Source organism: Desmodus rotundus, chromosome 12, assembly GCF_022682495.2.
Source record: "Desmodus rotundus isolate HL8 chromosome 12, HLdesRot8A.1, whole genome shotgun sequence".
NCBI classification, from domain to species: domain Eukaryota; kingdom Metazoa; phylum Chordata; class Mammalia; order Chiroptera; family Phyllostomidae; genus Desmodus; species Desmodus rotundus.
Genome location: NC_071398.1, coordinates 42448979 through 42472060, shown reverse-complemented (window position 1 = coordinate 42472060; position 23082 = coordinate 42448979). Strand labels below are relative to the sequence as shown.

Sequence of the window (23082 nt, the reverse complement as noted above, 5' to 3'; positions counted from 1 at the left end):
ATTTTCTTGCCTTTTCCAGCTTCTGGAGGCTTCTGCTCACTGGCCCCTTTCTGTCTCCAAGGCCAGCGAGGGTTAGTGGCTTCTGGCCCTCCCTCTGTCTCCCAAGTGTGCCCTTCAATCCCGCTCCCTTCCCTCCTGCTCTGACGTTTGCTGTCTGTGTCTCTCTCATGCACACCCTTGCGATTACATTTACCACCCCCCTCCCCATAGCCCAGGATAACTCCCCATCCCGGGGTCCTGAATTTAGTCATAGCAGCAAAGTCCCTTTTGCCGTATAAGATAACATCCATAGGGAATTTGGACATAGATAATTTTATTGAATTCGTGGGGGTCACATTGGTTAATAAGGACATAGACACCTTGAGGGGCCATTATTCAGCCTGCCACAGACTTTTTTTCAGCTCCCGAGCAAAAGCCACAGTCTTTGCAGTACCTTATACCTGGCCCTGCTTGCTCGGCTGCTGCCCGCCTCCCTGATGTCACCTCTCACCCTTTAGCCCTGTCTGTCTTCTGCTCCCACCACCCTGGCCTCCCTGCTGCTCCTTGAACACACTGGCACACTCCTACCTCAGGGCCTTTGCACTTGCCGTTGCCGCTGCCTGAGAAGCTCTGCCTCCAGCTCTTCACATGGCTCCCTCCCTCTCCTCCTTCAGGTCTGTGCTCATTGTCATTGAGCATTAAAGGTCATTGTCACCTTCTCAGCGAACCACTCCCAACTCCCCTCCTTTCTTTATTTCCCCCAGCCCGTCCAACACCTAGGTACTTAGTTTCCCGACTCTCTTCCTGACCCAGCGTTCCCCTAGGAGAGTAGGAGTCTTTCTCTGCTTCCTTCCTTGCCAGAGCTGCAGGCCCCAGAGCTGTGCATGGCTCGCAGCCCACTTATTGACGAATGGATGAATAAATTAAGGGCCACAGACCACGCTCACATTTGGGAGTGGGGGTGGGGTGGGGTAGAGGAGAGAGTCCTGTCCTGAGAGGTTTGGTGAGATTCAGAGCGGGGGGCACAGGGCAGAAGATGGCCACAGATTCCAAGAGACTGGCTTTTGGGAGGGGTTGGCTCTGCTGAGCAGGGAAGGGGTCTGACAGCCATGGGAACTGACTAGGACTGTCACCTGGGGCCACAGACCTGTGAGGCCAGCCCTCCCTGCCATGTGCCTTGTCCTCTGGAGCATGTATGGTGGGGGCTGCCTTGTCCCCAGGGACAGGGGCTCCAAGGGCCACCATGGATTGGAGGTAGGGCATTGTGGGCTGACAGTCAGTGGGGAGCCCAGCAAAGTGGGCACCTGTGAGGTCTGGCTGGAGTCAGGCCTGAGATGGCCCTCCTAACCCCCAAATATTCCAGTGGAGGAGGAGACAGGGGCAAGAGCCTGCTTTCCGCAGGCCCATGGCTTAGGTCAGGTTGCAGGAAGGACAGCGAGCGGGAAGCTGGGCCCGTCATGGTCTACTGTCCCCCACCTGGGACACCTGCCCAATGCCTTGCTGTGTCTTCAGCCGAGTCCACACAACCAGCCCCACAGCTCTGATGGCCTGGTCCTGCTGGGTCTCTGGTGAGGCTTTTCTGCAGGGGTGAGGCCTCCAGGGGAGGTTTGAGGCTTTTCCCTGCCCACTGGGGCCCCCTTCAGGGGGACGGCACCAGCTGGCAGTAAGGGGCAGGGTCGGGATTCAGTAGATCCTGGTGGGAGAGAGAGAGAGAGAAAGGGAGGGGTTGTTGTTGGGGCCTGAGGGTTGTGGGGAGAAAGAAGAAACAGCTAGAGACTGGGAGACATGGAGAAAAACACAGTCGAACAGAGAACAGAAGGCCGAGGTGGAGAGAGACGCAGCGCACGGAGGTGCTGGATGAGCCAGAAAAAGGGGTAGACGTGGAGTGACAGAGATGAAGAGATGAGAGTGACAGACACAAAAAAAGATGAAAAAGAGACAGAGGAAACAAAGATGTGAGGAGATGCAGAGAGAGTTAGGGAGAGAAATGGGGAAGGACAGAGCAGGAGCGAGAAGACAGCGGGACGTTGTAGAGAGACACACACATAGACATGCAGACAGACGGGGACCCCGAGAGGAAGACGGAGACCCAGGGGCAGACAGGAGGGGGTGGAGAGGGGCCGAGACCCAGGCCCAGGGATGGGCCTTGCCCACTGCGGGACCCTGAGCGAGGCCCTTCCCCTCCCTGCCCCTCATTTCCTCTCCGCAAACTCACAGCCTTCAGTCCCTTTGACGCAGTAGGAAAGTGCAACCCCAGGAGGGGAAGGACTTGCCAAGGGTCTCCCAGCGAGACCCCTGAGAGTGGAGAGTGGTGGTGAGGGCAGCCTCTCCCAGCGGGGTCCTTGACCCTTCCCCACCTTGGCTCTATGGGATCCCGGCCATCCCTCCTGCCTCCCAGACCCACACCTGGTATTCGTGGTTCTGCTGCACCGGCTGCAGGGGCGGGAGCTGGATCTGGAGTGGGGGCGGGGGCGGGGGCAGGGGCGGGGGCTGCAAGGGAAGAACACGGATGAGCCAGGCCCTGGCACCCCCACCTGCCACCCTTGTCCTTTGGTGTTAGGACAGACCTGACTCCCAGTCCCCATAGCCCCTCCTTGACTGGGAGGCCCGGGGTGAAGGGTGCAAGCTGCCTGCACCTCAGTGCTTCCCTCCAACAAATGGGTGCGAGGGTGCCGCTTCACGGGGCGCGTCTAGTGGCCTGACAGTCACCCCGTGAACATAGGCCTCCCCGTCAACACCTGTGGTTCCTCGTGTTTAGTCTTAGCTTCTTCAGTTTCTCCTCTTATTTAATTTAATTCCTATTTCTATCAACCCTTCCCACCTGTGTATAAAGGGAACATATATGCCCAGTGCAGAAAACACAGACAAGAGGGAAAATGGAGCCCGACCCCTGCCTCCAGGCCCGAGACAAACGCTCTTCGCGCTGTTTCCTTCCAGTCTCTCCTCCTCCTTCTGGTTTTTAAGTAAGGAAAGATGCCAGAGAGCCAGTCACCATTCCCAAACCATGCGACAGTGCGCCCCGGAGGTACCGTGGCCGGCACCAGGGAGGGGAGGCACCAGGTCAGAGGAAGCTTTAGCGGAGAGGTGTGGGGGCTCACCGTGGTGGCGTTGGTGGACCCCGTGTCGTGAAGGGGGGACACCAGGAGGACTGGAGACGGCATTACTTCATAGATGTTGTTGTCGCCTGAAGCAGAGGACAAGGGGAGGAACCAGCTGTTAGGTGGCCCACAGGCCAACTCTGATGGCTGTCGACATTTATTTATTTCTTCAACTAACATTTGTGCAAATCCCTCTTCTTGCCCAGCCCTATGTCGGGGACAGACCTGTCCCCAGACAGGGAAGACCCAGAGTGAGCAGGGCTGGTGTTGGGGAGCCCAGATGGCTCCCGGAGGGGGTTCAGGGCCTGGAGAAGGGTCGTGGAGGGCTTCCTGGAGGAGGGGACACCTGAGACTGTAAGGAGAAGTGAAGGTTTTCTAAAAAAAGATTTTATATATTTATTTTTAGAAGGGAAAGGAGGGACAAAGAGAGGGAGAGAAACATCGATGTGCGAGAAATACATTGGTTGGTTGCCTCTCGCATGTCCCCAAATGGGGATGTAGCCCACAGTCCAGGCCTGTGCCCTGACTGGGAATCAACCATGTAACCTTTCGGTTTACAGGCTGGTGCTCAATCCACTGAGCCACACCAGCCAGGACGCGCCTGCCATGTTTGAGGAACTGTATGTTTGGTCTGTCTTTCATTTTGTTTGTCTGAGGATGGGAATGTTACATGTCAGAGGTGAAGCCAGATAGAAAGTGGGGACCAGTTTATGGGAATCCGTGAGAGACATATTAGGGAGCCTGAACTTTACCTTAAGGGCACTGGGGAGCCATGGAGGGTCTGTGAGTAGTGACATGGTCAGAGTTTTAGAAGGACCCTGCCAGGAATGGGGTGAAGGCTGTCGGGGAGACCAGAGAGGAGCTGGCTGTAGGGATCTGGGAGGTGGAGCCTGGGGTGGGCGTGGCCTGCTGGTGTGATGGTGACTGGGGTCAGGGAGTGCCAGGCATTGAGGAGAGGAGAAAAACAGGTTTGGGGTGAGTGCTGATGCCCTCAGAATCTGTGGGCTGAGTTTGGGGACCCTAGAGAGATCTGGGTGGGGCAAGCAGCTGGGAGTCCCCAAGTGGTGGAGGGCAAGGGGGTTTGTTGCTGGTGAAGAGGAAAGAGCCGTGAGGAAGGCCAGGTAACAAGACGTGACCCTTGGCTTACCACTGTTACGGCTGGGGTCCAACTCCGGTTTCCCCGTGCTCGCCATCCTGGGGGCGTGTGGAGGGAACCTACGTTAGTGCAGTCAAACGCCCAGGTAGGTGGACAGAGACCAGGGGAGCTGGAAAGCCCACCAGGCCCCGGAGACAGAGGTGGTGCCGCTTCAGCACGAGCCAGGACGAGACCCGTCCCCATCTGCATCTCTTCTCCCGTAATACCCAGCCACACAGCTCTTCCTCAGTTTCCCCAGCGTCCACCTTACACCAACGAGCAACATTGCTCCAAAGCTGCCATTTATACAGACCACCCAAGCAATTCTGCCCCACCCACCTGTTTCATAATCTCCTCAATATTTCTCTCTAGGCTCTCTTGTCTGTCTGTCTGTCTCTCTCCACCCCTTTCCCCTCTTCTTCCCTCAAGGCATGTACTTTTGTGCTCTCTCTCTCTCTCTCTCTCCAAGGGCCCTTCTTTCCCCCTATAACTTGTTGCCTGCGCCCACAAAGCCCAGCTGGCTCACTTTTTTTTTTTTTTTTAACTCTGTGACTTTCTAAATCAACTGTTGTTTGCATTTGAAAAAAATATTTCTCTTTACATTTTTAATTTTTAAAAAATTAAAAATGTTTATTGATTTTAGAAATAGAGGCAGGGAGAGAGAGAGAGAGGGAGAGAAACATTGATGTGAGAAAGAAGCATTGGTTGGTTGCCTCCTGTATGCACCCTTACTGGGGTTCAAACCTGCAACCTAGGTATGCGCCCTGACTGGGAATGGAACCCCCAATCTTTGGGAGTATAGGGTGATACTCCAACCAACTGAGCCACACTAGCCAGGGCAAACTATTTCTCTTTAAATAGGCTCATTAGAATACTCTTATTTAAAAAGTACACTTGGCGTCACCACCTCAAATTTATAAATTCACTGAATAAATATTTATGGAACACCAACCATGAGCTGGATGCTGTTGAAGGCACTGGGGACACAGCTGGGAACAAGACTGACAAAGATCCCTGGCATTCTGGAGCAGACACTCTAGTGGGGAAAGAGAAAGATAGAGATAACACTAGATTAGATGGCAGACAGGGAATTTGAATAAACAATCAACAGTAGAGTGAAAAATATTCTGAAGGAAAATGAAGATGGAAAGGAGCAGGTGGTAGAAGGGGTTTGTGTGTGTGATTTTAAGTAGGATGGTCTGAGGATCCTTAAATAGCCAAGGGGAGCAGATGTGCAGAAATCAGGAACAGAGAGTTCCCGGCAGAGGGGACAGTCCGTGCAAAGGCCTTGAGGCAGGAGCAGGAGCAGGAGCAGCAGCAGCAGAGGAGCAGCAAGGAGAGGAGCGAGGCTAGGAAGAGAGGCTGTGAGAGCGGGAAGCAGTGAGGTCAGGGAAGTGAGGTGTGGGGTGGGGGGGGCAGGAGACTGAACTGGGTCTCATGTCCATGGTGGCCTTGACTCTGAGGGACCCTGAGCTGATGGATTTTAATGGGGTGTCTCTGGCTGCTGAACGAGGAACAGACTGTGGGGCCAGGAGTGGAAGCTGGGAGACCCGTCAGAAGCTGTTATATTATTCATAAAAACTATTTTCAACTAGACATAAGCAGAAAATAACCGGGAAAATTGAAAAAAGTCCAACAATGATTTGTAGCTCAGTGTAGCTGCCTATTTTCTCTTGGTAAAAGCCAGCAAATACTAGAAAGGCACTAAAGGCTGACTAGAATCGGATTCTGTTCATTTACCACAATCAGAACGAGGCCAAGAGAACGGAAAAAGGATTTCTTCACCACGTGTTCCAAAGCCTTTAAAAATACCAAGCCATTAAAAAAACCTTTTTTATGTGCAAATACTTCAAACTTAGAGAAAAATTGCAAAAACGGTATGAAAAACCTCTATATAATTTTTACTCAAATTGGCCTGTTATTTTCACTCCATTTGCTTTAGCATCTCTCTTCTCTCCCTCTCTCTTTCCCCAGGCATATTTTTTCCCTGAACCACCTGAGGGTAAGCCGCATGGGTCATGGCCTTTTACCCCGAAATACCTCCCTCTGTGTAAATATTTCCACGATTCCGTGTTTTTGAATGTCCCGGCCCAGAATGCCATGCTAAGTTGCCTATAGTTTAGCCAGTGCTTTGAGAGTCTTTGAGAGTCTGTGGGAACCACTGGATGTATACACTGCATACATTGCATACACTGCATACACTGTATACAATGTATACACTGGATGTAGTGCGGAAAAGCTGGTCAGGGGGTCAGGACGCACGGAGCCTAGGTTTGGTCTGGAGCTTCCAAGTCGCCGGGTTCTGTCCGGAGAAACTCTTGGCAGTCGCAAGCCAGTTCTAGGCCACTTGGTGAATGACGTCATGCCTCTAAGCCTCCCTTTTCTCTAGAGACTACAGCAAACTATGTCCAGATGGACAGATACTCTCTCATCAGCTCTTTCGGTTCCTCTTGTGAGCTAAGAAGGAGTCAAGCGGGAATGGCTCCTGTGCCTACACTCCCTTTGATTGGACGGTGGCAGACGGTATTAACCAATCACAGCATCCCTTCCCCCTGAACTTAGATGCGACCTCCAACCCGTTTCCACGGAGCTCTCTAGTGCCTAGAAGAGTGCCTGGCACCTAGTAGGTCCTTGGCAAATATGTGTTGACTGTTTTACTGATCAGAATTGGGCTAGGAGGTGAACGCTGTGTTAACCTAAAAATAAAAGGCCAAATCGAGAGGCCACAGCTTTTACTTGAGATAAAAAAAGAAGAGCTCTTCAGCAAGCAGCTGACTCAGGCAGAAATCCAAAAAGCGTTCCCATTAGGAGAGGAAGCATGGGAAGGGAAAGGGAAACGATGATATCAGGAGGAGGCATTTCTGTTGGTGCAGATAAGCACGCAGGGTTTCAGATTATTAACCGAACAGTCGTTGGTCAGGTAGTCCTAGTGTTAACGTCTGCTTTCTGGTTATCTTCGCAAACAGTGTTACCTTTGGACACAAAGCTGCTTTAGTCCCAGTCCGGAGCCTATCTTGTCCCATTTTAACATTCCAAAGGTTTGAGGGATAAAAGGGGCCAGGTGCTTCCTCAGGGATGACTGCTCCGGTTCCATTTAATTAATTAATTAATTAATTAATAGTAGAATTTATCGGTGTGACATTGCTTAATAAAACGATATAGGTTTTAGGCGTACGATTCTATAATTCACCATCTGTATGTTGTATTGTGTGTTCACCACCCCGAGTCAAGTCTCCTTCCATCTCCATTCCCCTCCCCTTTATCCTCTCTCACCTCCCCCCATCCCCCTTTCTTTCTAGTAATCACCATACTGTTGCCTGTCTATGGTTTTTTGTTTTTCTTAACCCCTTCATCTTTTTCACGCAGCCCCTCTAGCCCCTCCCCTCTGACAGCTGGCAGTCTGTTTTCTGCCTCTATGAGCCTATTTTGTCTGTTGCTGTGGCTCCATTTTCAAGTGGATCTGCTTATAGTGTTTTTTACAGCCCCTTGCCACCCCTAAATTACGACATATCAGGAGGAAGACAAGTGAGGTGGCGAAGGTCAAGAAACCACAACACGCAAGCAAGAGTTGAGGGAAGAGAGAAGATTGCTGCCTTCGTGTTCTGGGGGTTATGGAGTGGCAGAAGAACTGGACCGCTTATCTGCAACCAGCTCAGAACCAAGTTCTGAAGAGGCTCATCTCAGGAGGAAGGAGTGTTTCGTGAATAGACTGTCTCCTGGGGAAACAGGCCCCAACTGCTCTCTCCCCACCCATGCAGAAGTGGGCACTGTCTGATGGCTTTGCCTGCTCACCATCCATTCCACTTCTTTGGCAAAAGCATCTGGTTTGCCTTTGGGGAACCCCTCCCCACTCTCAATCCATTTGGTCATGTGAAGCTGGGCCTTTTTCCCGCTCCAGGGCTGCCCACATAGCCTACGTTTGGACGACTAGAGCATTCCAGCACCTGGCCACAGTAACTGGTCCGTGGGAGGACATGTGATTTGAGTCAGCCCTTGGGCTTTGGTTGGAACTATGAGGAACATGGGGCAGTTTGTCCTCTGTGGTGATTGAGCTGGTGGGGCATAAGCCTGGAGCTACTAGGAGCTTTCTTATCACATTACAAGGTGAGAACCTGCCTGAGAATAAAGCCACCACAGAGAAAGGCAGAGTTGAGAGGTGTGTGGAGGAGTTTCTTTTTAAAATTATTTATTTTTAGAGAGGGGAAGGGAGGTGGAAAGAGAGAGAGAGAGAGGGAGAGAGAGACGCCAATGTGTGGTTGCCTCTCATGTACCCCCTACTGGGGACCTGGCCCACAACCCAGGCATGTGCCCTGACTGGGTATTGAACCAGCGGTCCTTTGGTTTGCAGGCCAGCCCTCAATCCACTGAGCCACACCAGCCAGGGCTTTCTTTTCTTTTCTTTTCTTTTCTTTTCCTTTCCTTTCCTTTCTTTTTTTGATGATAATAGATTTTTTATTATTTCTAAAAAATATATTGTATTGATTTTGCTATTACAGTTGTCCCATTTCCCCCCTTCACTCCACTCCATCCTGCACACTCCCTCCCTCCCACATTCCCCCCGCCCCTTAGTTCATGTCCATGGGTCATACATATAAGTTCTTTGGCTTCTACATTTCCTATACCATTCTTACCCTCCCCCCGTCTATTTTCTACCTACCATTTATGCTACTTATTCTCTGTACCTTTCCCCTCTCTCTCCCCCTCTCACTGTTGATAACCCTCCATGTGGTCTCCATTTCTGTGATTCTGTTCCTGTTCTAGTTGTTTGCTTAGTTAGCTTTTGTTTTTGTTTTAGGTGTGGTTGTTAATAACTGTGAGTTTGCTGTCCTTTTTACTGTTCATATTTTTTATCTTCTTTTTCTTAGGTAACTCCCTAACTCCCTTTAACATTTCATATAATAAGGGCTTGGTGATGAGGAACTCCTTTAACTTGACCTTATCTGAGAAGCACTTTATCTGCCCTTCCATTCTAAATGAAAGCTTTGCTGGATAGAGCAATCTTGGATGTAGGTTCTTGCCTTTCATGACTTGAAATACTTCTTTCCAGCCCCTTCTTGCCCATAAGGTCTCTTGAGAAATCATCTGACAGTCTTATGGGAACTCCTTTGTAGGTAACTGTCCTTTTCTCTTGCTGCTTCTAAGATTCTCTCCTTCTGTGTAATCTTGGCTAATGTAATTATGATGTGCCTTGGTGTGTTCCTCCTTGAGTCGAACTTCTTTGGGACTCTCTGAGCTTCCTGGACTTCCTGGAAGTCTATTTCCTTTGCCAGATGAGGGAAGTTCTCCTTCATTATTTGTTCAAATAAGTTTTCAGTTTTTTGCTCTTCTTCTTCTCCTAGTACCCCTATAATTCGGATGTTGGAACATTTAAAGATGTCCTGGAGGTTCCTAAGCCTCTCCTCATTTTTTTTCATTCTTGTTTTTTCATTCTTTTCTGGTTGGATGTTTCTTTCTTTCTTCTGGTCCACACCGTTGATTTGAGTTCCAGTTTCCTTCACATTACTATTGGTTCCCTGTACATTTTCTTTTATTTTATTAGCATAGCCTTCATTTTTTCATCTAATTTGTGACCAAATTAAACCAATTCTGTGAGCATCCTAATTACCAGTGTTTTGAACTGTGCATCTGATAGGTTGGCTATCTCTTCGTCACTTAGTTGTATTTTTTCTGGAGCTTTGATCTGTTCTTTCATTTGGGCCTTTTTTTTTTTTGTCTCAGTGCACCTGTTACTTAAAGGGGCGGAGCCTTAGGTGTTCACTAGTGGGCGGTAACGCTCGTCACTGCGCTGTGACGCTGTATGTGGGGGAGGGGTCTGAGAGGGAGCAATGGCGCTTGTTCCGCTCTCTGCCCATTTTCAGTCACTCCCTCCACTCCCCACAATCAAATTGGGCCCCTCTGGTGCTGCTTCCCGAGTGGGTGGACTTGTGCACGCTCTAGGACCCTGTGGGTCTCTCCATCGAACTCTCCTGTGAGGCTGGGAGTTTCCCCTGCTGCCGCCTCAACCCCCACGGGTGTTTCACTCAGAGGTTTGAGGCTTTATTTCCCCATGCTGGAGCTCTGAGTTGTGCGGTCTGTCACCCTGTCTGTCACCCGGTCCACCACCTGCTGCCTTGCCGGCCAGCTGCAGCTTTGCCCACTCCGCTCCACCATCCGCCACCTCACTGGGTCCGCCAGACGCCGCCTTGCTGTGAGTCCTCTCCGCCTGGCTGCCCATCTCTGCCCCTCCTACCGGTCTGGATGAAGGTTTCTTCTTTATCTCCTTGGTTGTCACATTTCCATACAGTTCGATTTTCTGTCAGTTCTGGTGGTTTTTCGTTTTTAAATTGTTGTTGTCCTTCTTTTAGTTGTGCGAGGAGGCACAGTGGTCTACTTATGCCTCCATCTTGGTCGGAAGTATCTCTTTTCTTTTCTTAAAAAATATTTTATTTATTTATTTATTTTAGAGAGAGAGGAAGGGAGGGAGAGAGAGAGGGAGAGGAACATTGATGTGAGAGGGAAACATTGATTGGTTGCCTCTCATAAAAACCCCAACCGGGGACTGAACTTGCAACCCAGGCATGTGCCCTGACCAGGAATCGAACCCATGACCTCTCACTTTGCAGGATGACGCCCAACCAACTAAAGCACACTGGTCAGGGTTGAAGGAGTTTCTTGACAAAAATTGAGTCCCTGGATCCAGCCACACCTGAAGCTCAGGTAGGACAAAAACATTTTCTAATTCTTTGTAAGCCAGTTCAAGTGTTGGGTTTTTGTCCTTTGTGATGCAGAATTCTGTCCAATACAGGATAGAAAGATTCTTTCACTTCAGGGGTCCCAAGATTTGATGAGATTGTGTATTGGTGAGATGATGTGACTTGTGGAAGAATCAATGAATGGGGTTGATTGAGAGGGCAGGGGAAGTAGACAGAAGGAAAGCAGAGAGGCCTGAGGCCCCTGTACCTGTGGTTCTGGCCCCTCCAGCCTCTTGTCACCAGGAGATAGGCGATGATGCCGATGAAGAGGGACCCAGCAGTAAGAGATCCAATGATGATGGCAGCCATGTTCCCAGTGCTTACGGGCAGCCTTTCTAAGAGAATGAGAGAGAAAAGGCTGTGTGATGTCTCAGAAGCACCCCCTACCCACTCCCCCATCCCCTGCATCAGTGACTATCCACCGAGAGCTGAGGTGTGATCTGGGCAACTTCCCAGTCCAGAGCTCTCTTCTGTTTTTCAGACCTGAGTATCCAACCACCTGGTTGATTCCACTGCACATAAAACCCAGTGAGTCCCAGATGGAGCTCCTTGGCTGTCCCACCTCAAGATCTCAGCTTCCCTAGGATTCCCTACCATTCCCAGCACATCCAACACCTACCTCCTCACGTGATCCCCTACCCCACCTACCTGTCCGCTTTTTTGTGCCTCAGGTATGATGTCTCCATTCTTCCAGTGAAAGCAGGAGGTTCTGGGCTGTATTTTGTGGAGGATATAGAGGACTCGACTAGCAGGGTTCTCAAACTCACCGTGCCAGGTTTGGGACAAAGCCTACCAGACTTTTGGCCCCCAACCCGAGGCCTTCAGCCTTTAATCTCAAGTTGGACATGTATATCCAAGCCCTTCTTGGCAGCTAAGTTTGTAGACCATGAGGTCAGAATACTGGGGTTCTAGTCCCTGCTTCCTCCTGGCTATGTGACCTTGGGCAGATCACTCAGCCTTCCTGTGCCTCAGTTTCCCATCTGTGAAATGGGGATCATAAGGATATCTACATTGTAGGGTTGTCGTGAAGATTTAATTAGTTTACACACACATACACAGCTCTCTCAATTACCCACCGAAGTAGATTCTGTGCCATTGTACAGATGAGGAAACTGAGGCACAGAGAAGTGAACTGATCGCCTGAGGGCTCATGGTTAGTTCATGGTAAGGACAGTGCTGGGATCACACCTGGCCACCTGAACTCCTAATGACCACTGTGTGCGGCTTCTGAAAGAGGTGCCTGGGTTCTGAGAGCCTTGAATGGTGGGAATGAGATCTTTCAGGCTCTGAGCCAGTAAAGACTGTTATTTCCCAATGGATCAGGATGGGTAGCCATCCAGATGTAAGCCAATCAGAACTCCTCATTCACTTGGCCTAAGTGATTGCTTCAGGTTGGTCCAATCAGAGTGAAGTGAAGGGCTGTAGTTCAGAGCCTGGGAAAAGGATATCCCTTGTTCTGGAAGTTGGTTGTGGAGTTGGGAGGCCTGTGAGGACTGGAGCCCTATTGCTGCTGTGAAGACCTTACATATGCCTCCTTGGAAAGAGAACCCTGAATTTTAACTGGGCAGAAGCCTGCCCCAGATAAAGATGTTTTCCAGCCTTGTGTGTGGATCGCTCATTTAGACATGCCTTAAAAGCACTGCATTGGCTAAACAAAATGACGGTATTGCTTCTGACACTGACACCCCGGCAACTTCCCATACACATTTCTGTGTCCAAATTTCCCCATTTTATGAGGACACCAGGCATATTGGGCCAGCGTCCCCGTTATGACCTCCTTTTACCTTGCTTACCTCTGTAAATACGCAATTTCCAAATAAGGTTGTATTCTGAGGGACTGCGGGTCAGGACTCAACATATCTTTTGGAGGAAACCTAATTCAACATAACACACCTCCCAACCCTGGTTCTCTGTCATCCTGAGAGTGTGTGAGCTGTTCAGGATTCTTTAATCCATTCTTTTGCTGCCTAAATCAGCCAGAAGCAGTTTCTGTTGCTGAAGCAAGAACCCTGCCTGATTCACATAATTGCCCTCTTTTTATAGCTTGATGGTTTCCTGCCTTTTATTTTAGACAGTGAGCATGTAAAGAGAAAGCCTGTGAATCACCGTATTTTCCAAAGTTGATTGCAACAGTATGCTCTTCTGGGATATGACCTTGCTATTCTCCTATCTGGCAGAAAGACCTATGCCTGCCCCGCCCCCCGCCCCCCACCTTGAATCTGGGCCAATTGTCGTGACTTCCTTGTAACCGACAGAATGCAGTGTAGCCGTGACCAGTGTGGCTTGGTTGGGCATTGTCCCAAAAAGCGAAAGTTCGCCGGTTCGATTTCTGGTCAGGGCACATGCCTGGGTTTTGGGTTCCGTCCCTGGTTGGGTTGTGTATCATTGTTTCTCTTTCACATCAATGTTTCTCTCCCTCTCTTTCTCCCTCCCATCCCCTCTCTCTAAAAACAAATAAATAAACTCTTTAGAGAGAAAGAGTGCGCTGTAGGTGACACTGAGGAGAAGCAGTCCATTTTCTGCCTTGGTCTCCTGGGATACCCACTCTCCATGTTCGCTCCCTCAGAACGCGGCCACCACGCTTCGAGGAAGCCCAGGCAGCCACATCGGAGGGGCCGTGTGATACTGATCTGGTCAGCAGCGCCAGCTGAGGTCCCGGCTGCCAGCCGCACATGTGAGCGCAGGCACCCCTGATGGTGCAGCCTCCGGCATTTGGGCTAACCTCAGCCTTTTGCGTCTTGTCATCTGAGGCCCCAGACATCACAAAGCCACTGAGCCGTGCCTGCTACGGCCTGTCTAAATGCCTGATCCCAGAAGTCGTAAACACAATAAAATGGTTTTTGTTTTATACCACCAAGTTTGTTCTGCAGCCAGGAGTAACTGGAACGTGTCCTCACATCATATTTCATCTTCCGGGGTTGAAAACTTTCTTTTTGGCATTTCTCCTCCCTGGTCTCTGGGGTCATGTATGCTCAGCTCTACTAAAAAGGAATCATCTGGGTCTTCTTCTGCGGACAGGATTCGTCCCTGAGGATGTTTGATTAGACACGATCGCCCCTGAAAGCTTTGAGAGACCATTATCCAAACGGACAATGGCCAGACCATCTATAAAACCAGAATTCTGACCCACGACCTGCAGCAACCCGCCCAGGAAACCAGTCCTCTTCTAAACAGCCCTGGAAAAGCCAGCCTGCTAACTTTAGGAACCATCCAAGAAGCTAAATAACTTCTGTAACAATCTGGCCCGGCATGGCCAGGACTTGGTTAATAACCGACAGCTTCCCTAATTTTTGTCCCCACTTCTAACTTAGGACCAGCCAGAGGGAGCCAGATATGCACCCTAACCAGTCCCGTAGGATGCCCCGCTCCTCTGTGCCAACACCCTCCACAGAGGGCACCCTTAGCCTTTCCCTCCGCCTGCCTTTGAGTCTCTGCCGCGATGCAGGTGACGGCGGCCAACTGCCTTGCTGTGCAGAGCGAGCTCTGAATAAACAGCCTGTGCGTCTCTCGTTCGGTTGGACTGTTGATTTGCAGAGCTTCAAAAGCAGCAGCAGCAGCGAATGGATTTGCCAAGCTCGCCCTGATGACAGCCCCATGGGGGGAGGTGTCGTGGCTGCCCCCATTGTCAGACGTGGCAGTGGGGGCTCTGAGTGGCTTGGCCATCTGACTGAAGGTCAATGGCCAGTGACTAGTAAACCCTTGACACCATACAGTGAGTCTCCCGTGATGGCTGTTCACAACCAGACAGAATACACTAGTCTCCCCTTTATCTGCCAGAGATGCGTTCCAAGACCCCCAGGGGATGCCTGAAGCCACAGGTAATACCGAACCCTATATAATGTTTTTTATACGTACACACCTATAATAAAGTCTAATTTATAAATTGGGCACAGTAAGCCACTAACAACAATAACAAGACAGTTATACTATACTGTAATAAAAGTTATGTGAATGAGGTCTCTCTCTCTGTCTCTTAAAGTATCTTAGTGCACGGCACTCACCTTCACTCACGGGAAGCACTTTTTAGCATCCCGTTGGCATATCTGAGTTGCCAGCGTCCCTGCTCCTGCGCTGTGGGTGACTAATGGGCAGGACATGCTGGACAAAGGGTGACTCACATCCTGGGCAGGATGGGCCTGGGTGGTGGGACGTTTCATCACGCTACTCAGAATGGCACACAATTGGAAACGTATGAATTGTTTATTTCCGGAGCTTTCCATTTAGCATTTTCAGACCACAGGTCACCAAAATGCAGAAAACGAAACCACGGCTAAGGGGTGGCGGGTGGGGGTGGGGGGCCTACTCTAAAGTCATAGTTAAGAGTGTGGGCTTTGGAGCCAACCAGCCTGGGTATAAGCCCTGTTCCCCAGCCCGGTGGCCTGGAACACGTTGCTTAAACTCTCTGTGCCTCAGTTCCCCGCCTGAATAACGGGGGTCATGATGCCGTGGCTGGGAGGACACAGAAGATAAATGTGTGTGAGCTGCTCTGCACATGGCCAGTTAAGGGGTGTGTGGCTCCTCATTAACTGCCCTGGTTGTCAGGAGGCCCGGAAGTCTTTGAGGCGCCCATGTAGGGTTGCTAGAAAACCCTGAGATTAGGTTTACAAAACAACAGACTCCAGCTGTAAGGGACTGTGACTTCCCTCTGGGCTGTTGAGCCTGGTTTCTGCTGCTTCCTGGCTGTGGGAGCTTGGGCTACTGACTTCCCCTCTCTGAGCCCCAGTTTCCTCATCTGTGCAGTGGAGACAGGCACGGTACCTACAAGTCCTGGGCCTTTATCATGTTTCCAGGCTGCCCTGTGCCTGGGAATCCTCCACCTCAGGAATCCTGCCAGAGACTCGCTTTCTTAGCCTCCTTTTCTTTTTCTTCTTTAAGAAAAGATTTTATTTATTTATTTTTGGAGAGAGGGGAAGGGAAGGAGAAAGAGAGGGAGAGAAGCATCAATGTGTGGTGGCCTCTTGTGCACCCCCTACTGGGGACCTTGCCTGCAACCCAGGCACGTGCCCTGACTGGGAATCAAACCGGCGACCCTTAGGTTCTCAGGCCTCGCTGAATCCACTGAGCCACACAAGCCAGGGCCTTAGCCTCCTTTTCAGTCTGGCACCGTCATGTGACCCAGGCTCCCCATCAGATGTATCCACGCGAGACTGGGCTTTAGAAGCTAGAGACACAGAGACAGCGGTGTCATCGGGCCAGGCCTTTGATGATGAGAATGAGGTCGCCAGGCCCACCGACCTATAAACTCCACAAGGGCAGAGCTCTCTGTCGGTCCCTTCTGTAAACTCAGTGCCTCTCACCCAGCAGGTGCTCAGTGATGGGTGTGGAACGAATGAAGGACCGACTGAATGCAGCTTTCCGGTACCCAGAGCTGTTAGCGTGGGCAGTGCTTGTTCCAGGGGGGTGGGGGCAGGGGCAGTTTTGCTGAGTAATTTGTGCCCTGTTCCTGGTTCCCAGCCTTCTGGAGGCCCCGTGAGCACGAGGCCCTCTACTAACCCCCTTTCTGTTACAGCCCATCCCCTCATGACTAGGAGAGAGAGAGAGCGCCTGAGTTATGGGGCGGGGGGGGGGGGGGGGGGAAGGGGGATGCAGGTGCAGGAAGTGCACCCTGCCATCTCCACCCTCCACCACGCAGTGGAATTTGGGGCCACAACTACCCTCAAAAATAAATGCCTTGGTTGCCAAGGAGACCGTCCTGACTTGAGGACACTCTCAACTCTGTCCCTAATTCCCACGAATTCAGCTTCCGCCTTTTCCTTTTTATTTATTTATTTATTTTAAATGTTTTTGTTAAAAAAATTTTTTTTTTTTACTGCCCTGACTGGGAAAGGAACCCGTGACCTTTCGCTTTACAGGACAATGCCTGGCCAGCTGACCCACACGGGTCAGGGCCTCCGCCTTCTCCTTTGCTCTTCCTTTTCCATGGAGCTGAACTGGCTTTGCCTCTGCATTTCCTGAGATCAGCCCTCTGAGAGCTGAGGCAGTTCCTATCCCGTTACTTGCCGCACTCCTCGGGGACCCCTCAGTGCTTCCCTGGAGCCCTGGTGGGGTGGAAGCAGCCCGGGTAAAGAAAGAGCCAGGTGTCAGGGGCTCGAGGGAATGCAGTGGGACCCAGCTGGAGCCTTGGTCCTCCTCCTCCCAGCGGCGTGGCCTTGGGCCCTCTCTGGGCCTCCGTTTGCCCCTCTGCAAAGAGGGGATCATCCCAGGGCCTTCCCAACGGGGTTCTTATGGGAATGGAATGAGGTGAGGTGAGGTCAGCGCAGGCCCGAGCCTGGACGTGCCTCGCACGTAGCAAGTGCTCGCTAGATGGGCGATGGCTTTGCAAGTATTGGATCCTTAGTGTGTGCACTGCCCGAGGCACCGGAGATTAACGGTGACCGAAGCGATAATAAATACATGTTATCATTACTAGAAATGGCAGGTGTTGAGTTCCTGCTCATCTGCCCAGCTCTGATCCCCAGGACCCCAGCTCCCCATCCAATTTGTCCGACTTGATCCCACCCCCTTGGACAAAGGGTGGGCCCTGGACTCAAGGGGAAGCAAATCGCAGGCCAGATGGGGCCATCCAGATTCTCTGTCTGTCTGTCTCTCTCTCTCTCTTCAGCTCCTTTTAAAAAAATTCTCCACATTCTGCAAGACGGGATTCAGAATATGCAAAGGAGCCTGGGCTAACACACTCTGGTGTCCTGGTGGGAATGCCAGGCCGTGGAGGGGAGAATGGAGCCCAAGAGGAGATGAGGCCAGAGGTGGTGTCCTCTGGAGGAGGAGGGAGCTATGGCCTTCCTGACAACTACTTCCCCCCAGATCTTGCGGGGCTCCCCACCCATTCATTCACTCAGCGGTGGGTCCTGCCCTGCTCTAGGCTCCAGGGAGCAGCTGTGAACCCAGGCCTTGAGGCGCTCACTTCCCAGGGGCTCCCTCTGGGGTTTTACAAGCTCTCCCCACTTTGCGCCAGTTAGAGAGAGCTTCTGTCCTTACAACCTCAGTCCTGGCTCAAAGACATCCTTAGGATGCTCCCCTTGCTCTCCTGCCAGCTCAGCTTATGAACCCTGCAGCTTCCTGCCACAGGCCCTTTGCACAGGCTGAACTCCCTGCCTGAACTCCTCCCAAAGCTTCTTTCCCCTCTACTTAGAATGGCCAGTCATCATTCAAGCTTTGCTGAAGGATCACGTTTCTGGCCCAACCTCCCTGATACCCCCAATGGATGCCCTATATACAATCTCATAATCCCTGCACTTGCCTTTCCTCACAGTTGCCTGCACTGTTTACAATGATCTGTGTTTGTGTGTGCATGTGTGTGTGATTAGTTAGTTAGTATCTGTCTTCCCTCCTGGGCTGTGAGCATGGGGGAGGCGAGGCCAGGCCTGCCTTGGTCACCACTGTGTCCCCGCACCGCTCAGTGTAGGCCAGACACAGACGAGACCTCGAGGAGGAGGTGCCTGGGGAGTGTTTGCTGAAGGAATAAGTGAATGGGCAGTTTAGCGTCTTCAGAGACAGCCCTGCGTTTGAAACCTGAGTCTGCCACTAATTTGGGGATTAGCTGCCTGAAATGGGAGGTGCCTCAAACCACCTGAGCCTCAGGTCCCTCCTGGATAAAACACAAATTCAACCTGCACTGGGCCCCTCTGATGGGTTAAACTGTGGCTTCTTGTCCATTTCCCCATGGCCTACAAGCTTGTCCCCTGAGTGCCTCTCAGACTCACCTACGGACACCCGACTTGTTCATCACCCTGTAGGCCACGGTGTCCTTCCGTCTGTGCTTAGGATGCACCAAACTGATCTGGCCTCAGGGCTTTTGCACGTGCTGTTCCCTCTGCCGGGAAGTTTGTCCCCCAGAAACCTGCAAGGCTCCCTCCCTCCTTTGCCTTCTTTTCATCTCTGCTCAGTGTTCCTTCTCCAGCAAGGCCTCCCCGATTACCTCCCATCCTAGGTCACATCATTCTGCTCCATTTGTTTTCACGGAGCAAATCATAACCTTTCTGCGCCTCAGTTTCCCTATCTGTAAAATCGGCCTAACGATACTGCGTGCCTCACAGGGCTTCTGTGAGGGTTAGGTGAGTGACTATATGCAAGGCCAGCATGGAACAAGCTCTAAAGAACATTAGCCATCACTATTAGTGGTGAGGTCACTATCTGGAATGGCATCGTAATTATTATACATGTTCATTATCGGCACCCCACATTTCAGTGACGGTGGGAGACTTTTCTTTTCTCTTTGAGAGGACATGGTTAGTCTCCCAGACCCCGGCACTGTGGCTTCATAGGATCAAATCTCAGCTCTCCCATTTTCTGTGCCACGGTTTCCTCATCTGTAAAATGGAAATGATAATGGCACCTGCCTCTTGGAGTGTTTTTTTTTTAATTAAAGTTTTCATTCACTTATTGATTTAGTCAACAAACATTAACTGAGACCCTATTATGTCCCTCATACTGGGGTAGATGTTGGATGATAAAAGGAAGAGTGTGCTCTATTTCTCTCACTTTGAAGAATTATTATCCTAGTGAGACCAGTGTGTAAACTGACAAATTAGAATACAAGCCCTGGCTGGTGTGGCTCAGTGGATTAAGCGTTGGCCTGAGGATCAAAGGGTCGCCGGTTCGATTCCCAATCAGGGCACATGCCTGGGTTGTGGGCCAGGTCCCCAGTAGGGGGTGTGGGAGAAGCAACCACACACTGGTGTTTCTCTCCTTCACTTTTTCCCTCCCTTCCCCTCTCTCTAAAAATAAGCTAATACAATCTTCAAACAAAGAGAGTACATTAGGACAGTCAAAAGGGTAACTCTGGGGACATAGAACATGAGAGATCAAGTCTGCATATTATTCGCCACCCCGGCCAGCTCCGCTGAGATATCATTGACGTGGCACCTTCCATGGAGTTTTTTAAAGGCAAAAATGAGTGAACACAGGGCAGTGGTTCTCAGTCGGGGTGATCTCATCCCTGGGGGACATCGGGCAATGTCTGGAGACATTTTGGGCTGTCCCGATGGGAAAGGCGCTACTGGCATGTAGAGGAGAGAGGCCGGAGAGGCTGCTCAATGTCCCACGGCACACAGCACGGCCCCTGCCATAAAGAACTGGCCGGTTCAAATGCCAGCAGCGCCCAGGCTGAGGAGCTATACTCTAGCAGGGGCGTCCAACCTGCGGCCCGTAGGCCCCATGCGGCCCTGGGTGGCTATGAATGCAGCCCGACTACTTAATCTACTTAAAATGTTATGAGCTTGTTTGTTTGTTTGTTTGTGATCACTTGTCTCCGTGTATTTCATGTGGGGCCCAAGACAACCCTTCTTCTTCCAGGGAGGCCCAGAGACACCAAGAGTTTGGACACCCCTGCCTAGGGCATGTTTACAACAGTACCTGTCTCATAGCAAACGTCCCAGAAAAGTTAGCTTTTGCTGTTGTCCACTACCCTGTCTCTAGTGCTTTGCCCAGAGTGGATTCACCAAAAAAACACTTGAGTATGAACACGAGGATTGAGTGATACAGTGTATCCCTCTGGACCAGGCAAACACTAGGTGCCCAATAAATGGTTCATTAATGACTGCACGTGAGGAGTAAGTGAGAAGGTCCATTCTCCAGCTCTGGCTCCGTGTGTGGCACTCTGTAGGTATTTTATTAGTTAATGTGTGTGGGGACTAAATATCTTCAGGGCCCAGCACATAGTAAGCGCTCAATCCATGCGTGCTGAATAGAGGTAGTATTTGCACAGGGCCGGGCACATGGTAGCTGCTCAGGGAGCATTAACTCCCCACTTCCTCCCCCAGCACCCAGCACTCACCGGCCACCTGGACGTCGGTCTTGGCCCGCATGGTCCAGGCAGGGTTGACGGTGACCTCCACGTGGTAGGTGCCGCTGTCGCTGGGCTGGGCGTGACGCAGCAGCATGGAGCCATTGGGGAAGCCAACAATGTCTCGTTGCTTCATGGCGTTGCCGTCTCTCTGGGGTCGCTGCAGATCAGGGATGTAGGAGAACAGCCTGGTGCCGCCATCTGTCTCCTTCCCCTGGTACCATGTGATGTCTTGGAAGGTGTCTGGGAGGCCCTGGACAGATAGGAGGAGGTCCTGGCTCTTTTGAGGTCGTTCTGGAATCTTTCGGATGTGGAGGGCTGCCCAGGAGCCTTGGAGGATGCAGAGGGCCAGGACTGAGGCTGTGGGGAGTTAAAGGGAGGCCTGAGGTCAGAAGTGTGTTGGGCAGGGATCATAGCGTTCTCTGCCCTCTAAGCCTTCATCTGGGGGTCAGAACTCTCAGGGCTGTTCATTGGAAATAGTGCTGGGATTGATTAGTGATGTCTGCCTGGGTTCAGGAGTGGAAATCCAGGTATGCATGACACAGGTTTGCCATCCCATTGGTCCAGAAGGTTTTTCTGCCCTGAGATGCTGTGTGGCCTGCCTGTAAGCACTCAGAGCCTCTGAATCCATTAATTCATTCATCTAACGCCACAGGTGGCGAACACGAAGCCCACAGACCGAATCCAGCCCTCCACCTTGTTTTATCCGGCTTGGCACCTTGTTTTATCCAGCTTGGCACCTTGTTTCTACCCGGCAGTAGCGCTGAGCTCTCGCTTAACTGTTAAGGAGGAGTTACATGTATACAGTCCTAAAATTACATTCGGCCCTTTAAAGGCAACCACAAGGCTGATGTGGCCCCCAGAAAGAATGAGTGTGACACCCCTGAAACAATATTTATAGGCATATATATTATTTATGCTACAACACCCATAAATTCCTGCCCCCATGGTCCTAACATTCTAGAAATTCCATAGGTAAAATGGTGATGGGTTTGTACCTCATTGTTCTCCCTTTCATTTTATTCTCATAATTTCATCTTCCCTGACAATCCTCTCTTCTTCCAGAGGGAAACCTCAACCCTCTGTGTTGAGTCCTGCCTTCTTGCTTAGGCCCTGGGGGTACACTTCCTCCTTACCTGAGAACAGGAGGTCCTTGGAGAAGTGGCACTGGGTCCCTGTGGGAATCTCCATCTTGGTGTCCTGGGGATATGTGAAGGGTCCACCTGCTGGACACTGGAGGGCCGGGCCCTGGCTGTCTGCCGTGGGCCAGCTCAGTGAAGATCCCGGGGGTGCCTACGAGACATGGCAGAGGCTGGCGGAGCCCTGGCACCCCCTTTCCACAGGCTCCGGAGCCTTCTCCTGTGCTCCCTGGAATGAATGTGCAGACACTGGCAGAACCAGTTTCCCGGGGAGGCGGGGGAACTTTCTGGAACTTCCTGGCACTCCTCCTTTGACCTGCTTCCATCTCTTCTTACCACTCAGCGTGACTGTCAGCAGCAACAGCGGTCACCGTGGCTCCTGGTTGAGCAACGCCCGCCACCTCTCCCAGGCCCACACACAGTGCCTCGCCGACATCCACCAGGCATAGCTGTTCCCATCTCAGAGATGAGGAAACTGAGGAGAGGGAGAGAGGCAAGTCTATCAGAAGGGGCAGGTGCGATTTGACCTATGGCTGGCTTACTCTAAAGCTCTTCTCATGGTTTTTCAAAATCATTCATTCATTCATTCCAACACACACTCCTTATGCGCAACCCCATGCTGGGAGGTACTGGGGACACAGTGACTATTAAGACAGCTCCTGCCCTGCCCTCGGTCCACAGTGGGACAGACCCACCTCTGGATAACGATGGTCCAGAGTGATCAGGGCTGGCATGGAGGAGCCAGGGGGCTGGGAGAACCCAAGAGGATGCTTTACTCAGCTTGATGGGCAGGAAGGGCTTCCTGGAGGAAGGGACAGCTGATATTTGGAGTAGGAGTAGGAATGAGGCAGATAATGGGGTGGGGTGAGGTGTACCAGGTGGAGTGAGGTGAGTGTAAACAGCACAACTGAGCAGAAGCACATGGCTACACACCGTGGAGATGCTTTGAGGAAGCTGCAGAATCCTGGACCAGTGGGTGTGTGTGGCTGGAGAAGTGGGAGGGGTTGCTTATAGTTTTGAGCTCTGTTGGGACAGAGTCTGGATGATGAAGGGTCCAGGGTTGGGCCAATACCGTGGCCACTAGCTACATATGGCTGTTGAAATATACACTGAAGTTAATTAAAGTTTAATGCCTTAAAAAAGTTAGTTCCCCCAAACCAGCCACTTTCAAGTGGTCAATAGCCCCTCGTGACTCGTGGCTATGACATTAGACAGAGAA

At 51.2% G+C, this 23082-nt stretch overlaps 1 protein-coding gene and 1 long non-coding RNA gene across 4 annotated transcripts; one reads left to right on the top strand and one right to left on the bottom strand.

The window, feature by feature from the left end:
* Window positions 1–325: 325 nt before the first annotated feature.
* CEACAM19 (CEA cell adhesion molecule 19) lies at window positions 326–22097 on the bottom strand. 3 transcript variants are annotated; one of them, XM_053916186.1, is made up of 8 exons: window positions 21861–22097; window positions 20716–21084; window positions 11152–11278; window positions 5165–5248; window positions 4225–4271; window positions 3078–3163; window positions 2386–2469; window positions 326–1672 (listed from the first exon to the last, which is right to left on the bottom strand). In XM_053916186.1, the coding sequence occupies exons 1-8, from the start codon at window positions 21913–21915 to the stop codon at window positions 1619–1621; spliced, it is 906 nt and encodes a 301-aa protein (XP_053772161.1). In that variant the 5' UTR covers window positions 21916–22097; the 3' UTR covers window positions 326–1618. The 3 variants fall into 3 exon arrangements, with proteins under 3 accessions (XP_053772161.1, XP_045058916.1, XP_053772162.1); XM_045202981.2 differs by lacking the exon at window positions 2386–2469; XM_053916187.1 differs by lacking the exon at window positions 5165–5248.
* Window positions 7522–14551, top strand: LOC123480664 (uncharacterized). The gene is made up of 3 exons (XR_006656745.2): window positions 7522–8316; window positions 10815–10908; window positions 13415–14551. It is a non-coding gene; the product is annotated as an uncharacterized lncRNA (long non-coding RNA).
* Window positions 22098–23082: the final 985 nt, after the last annotated feature.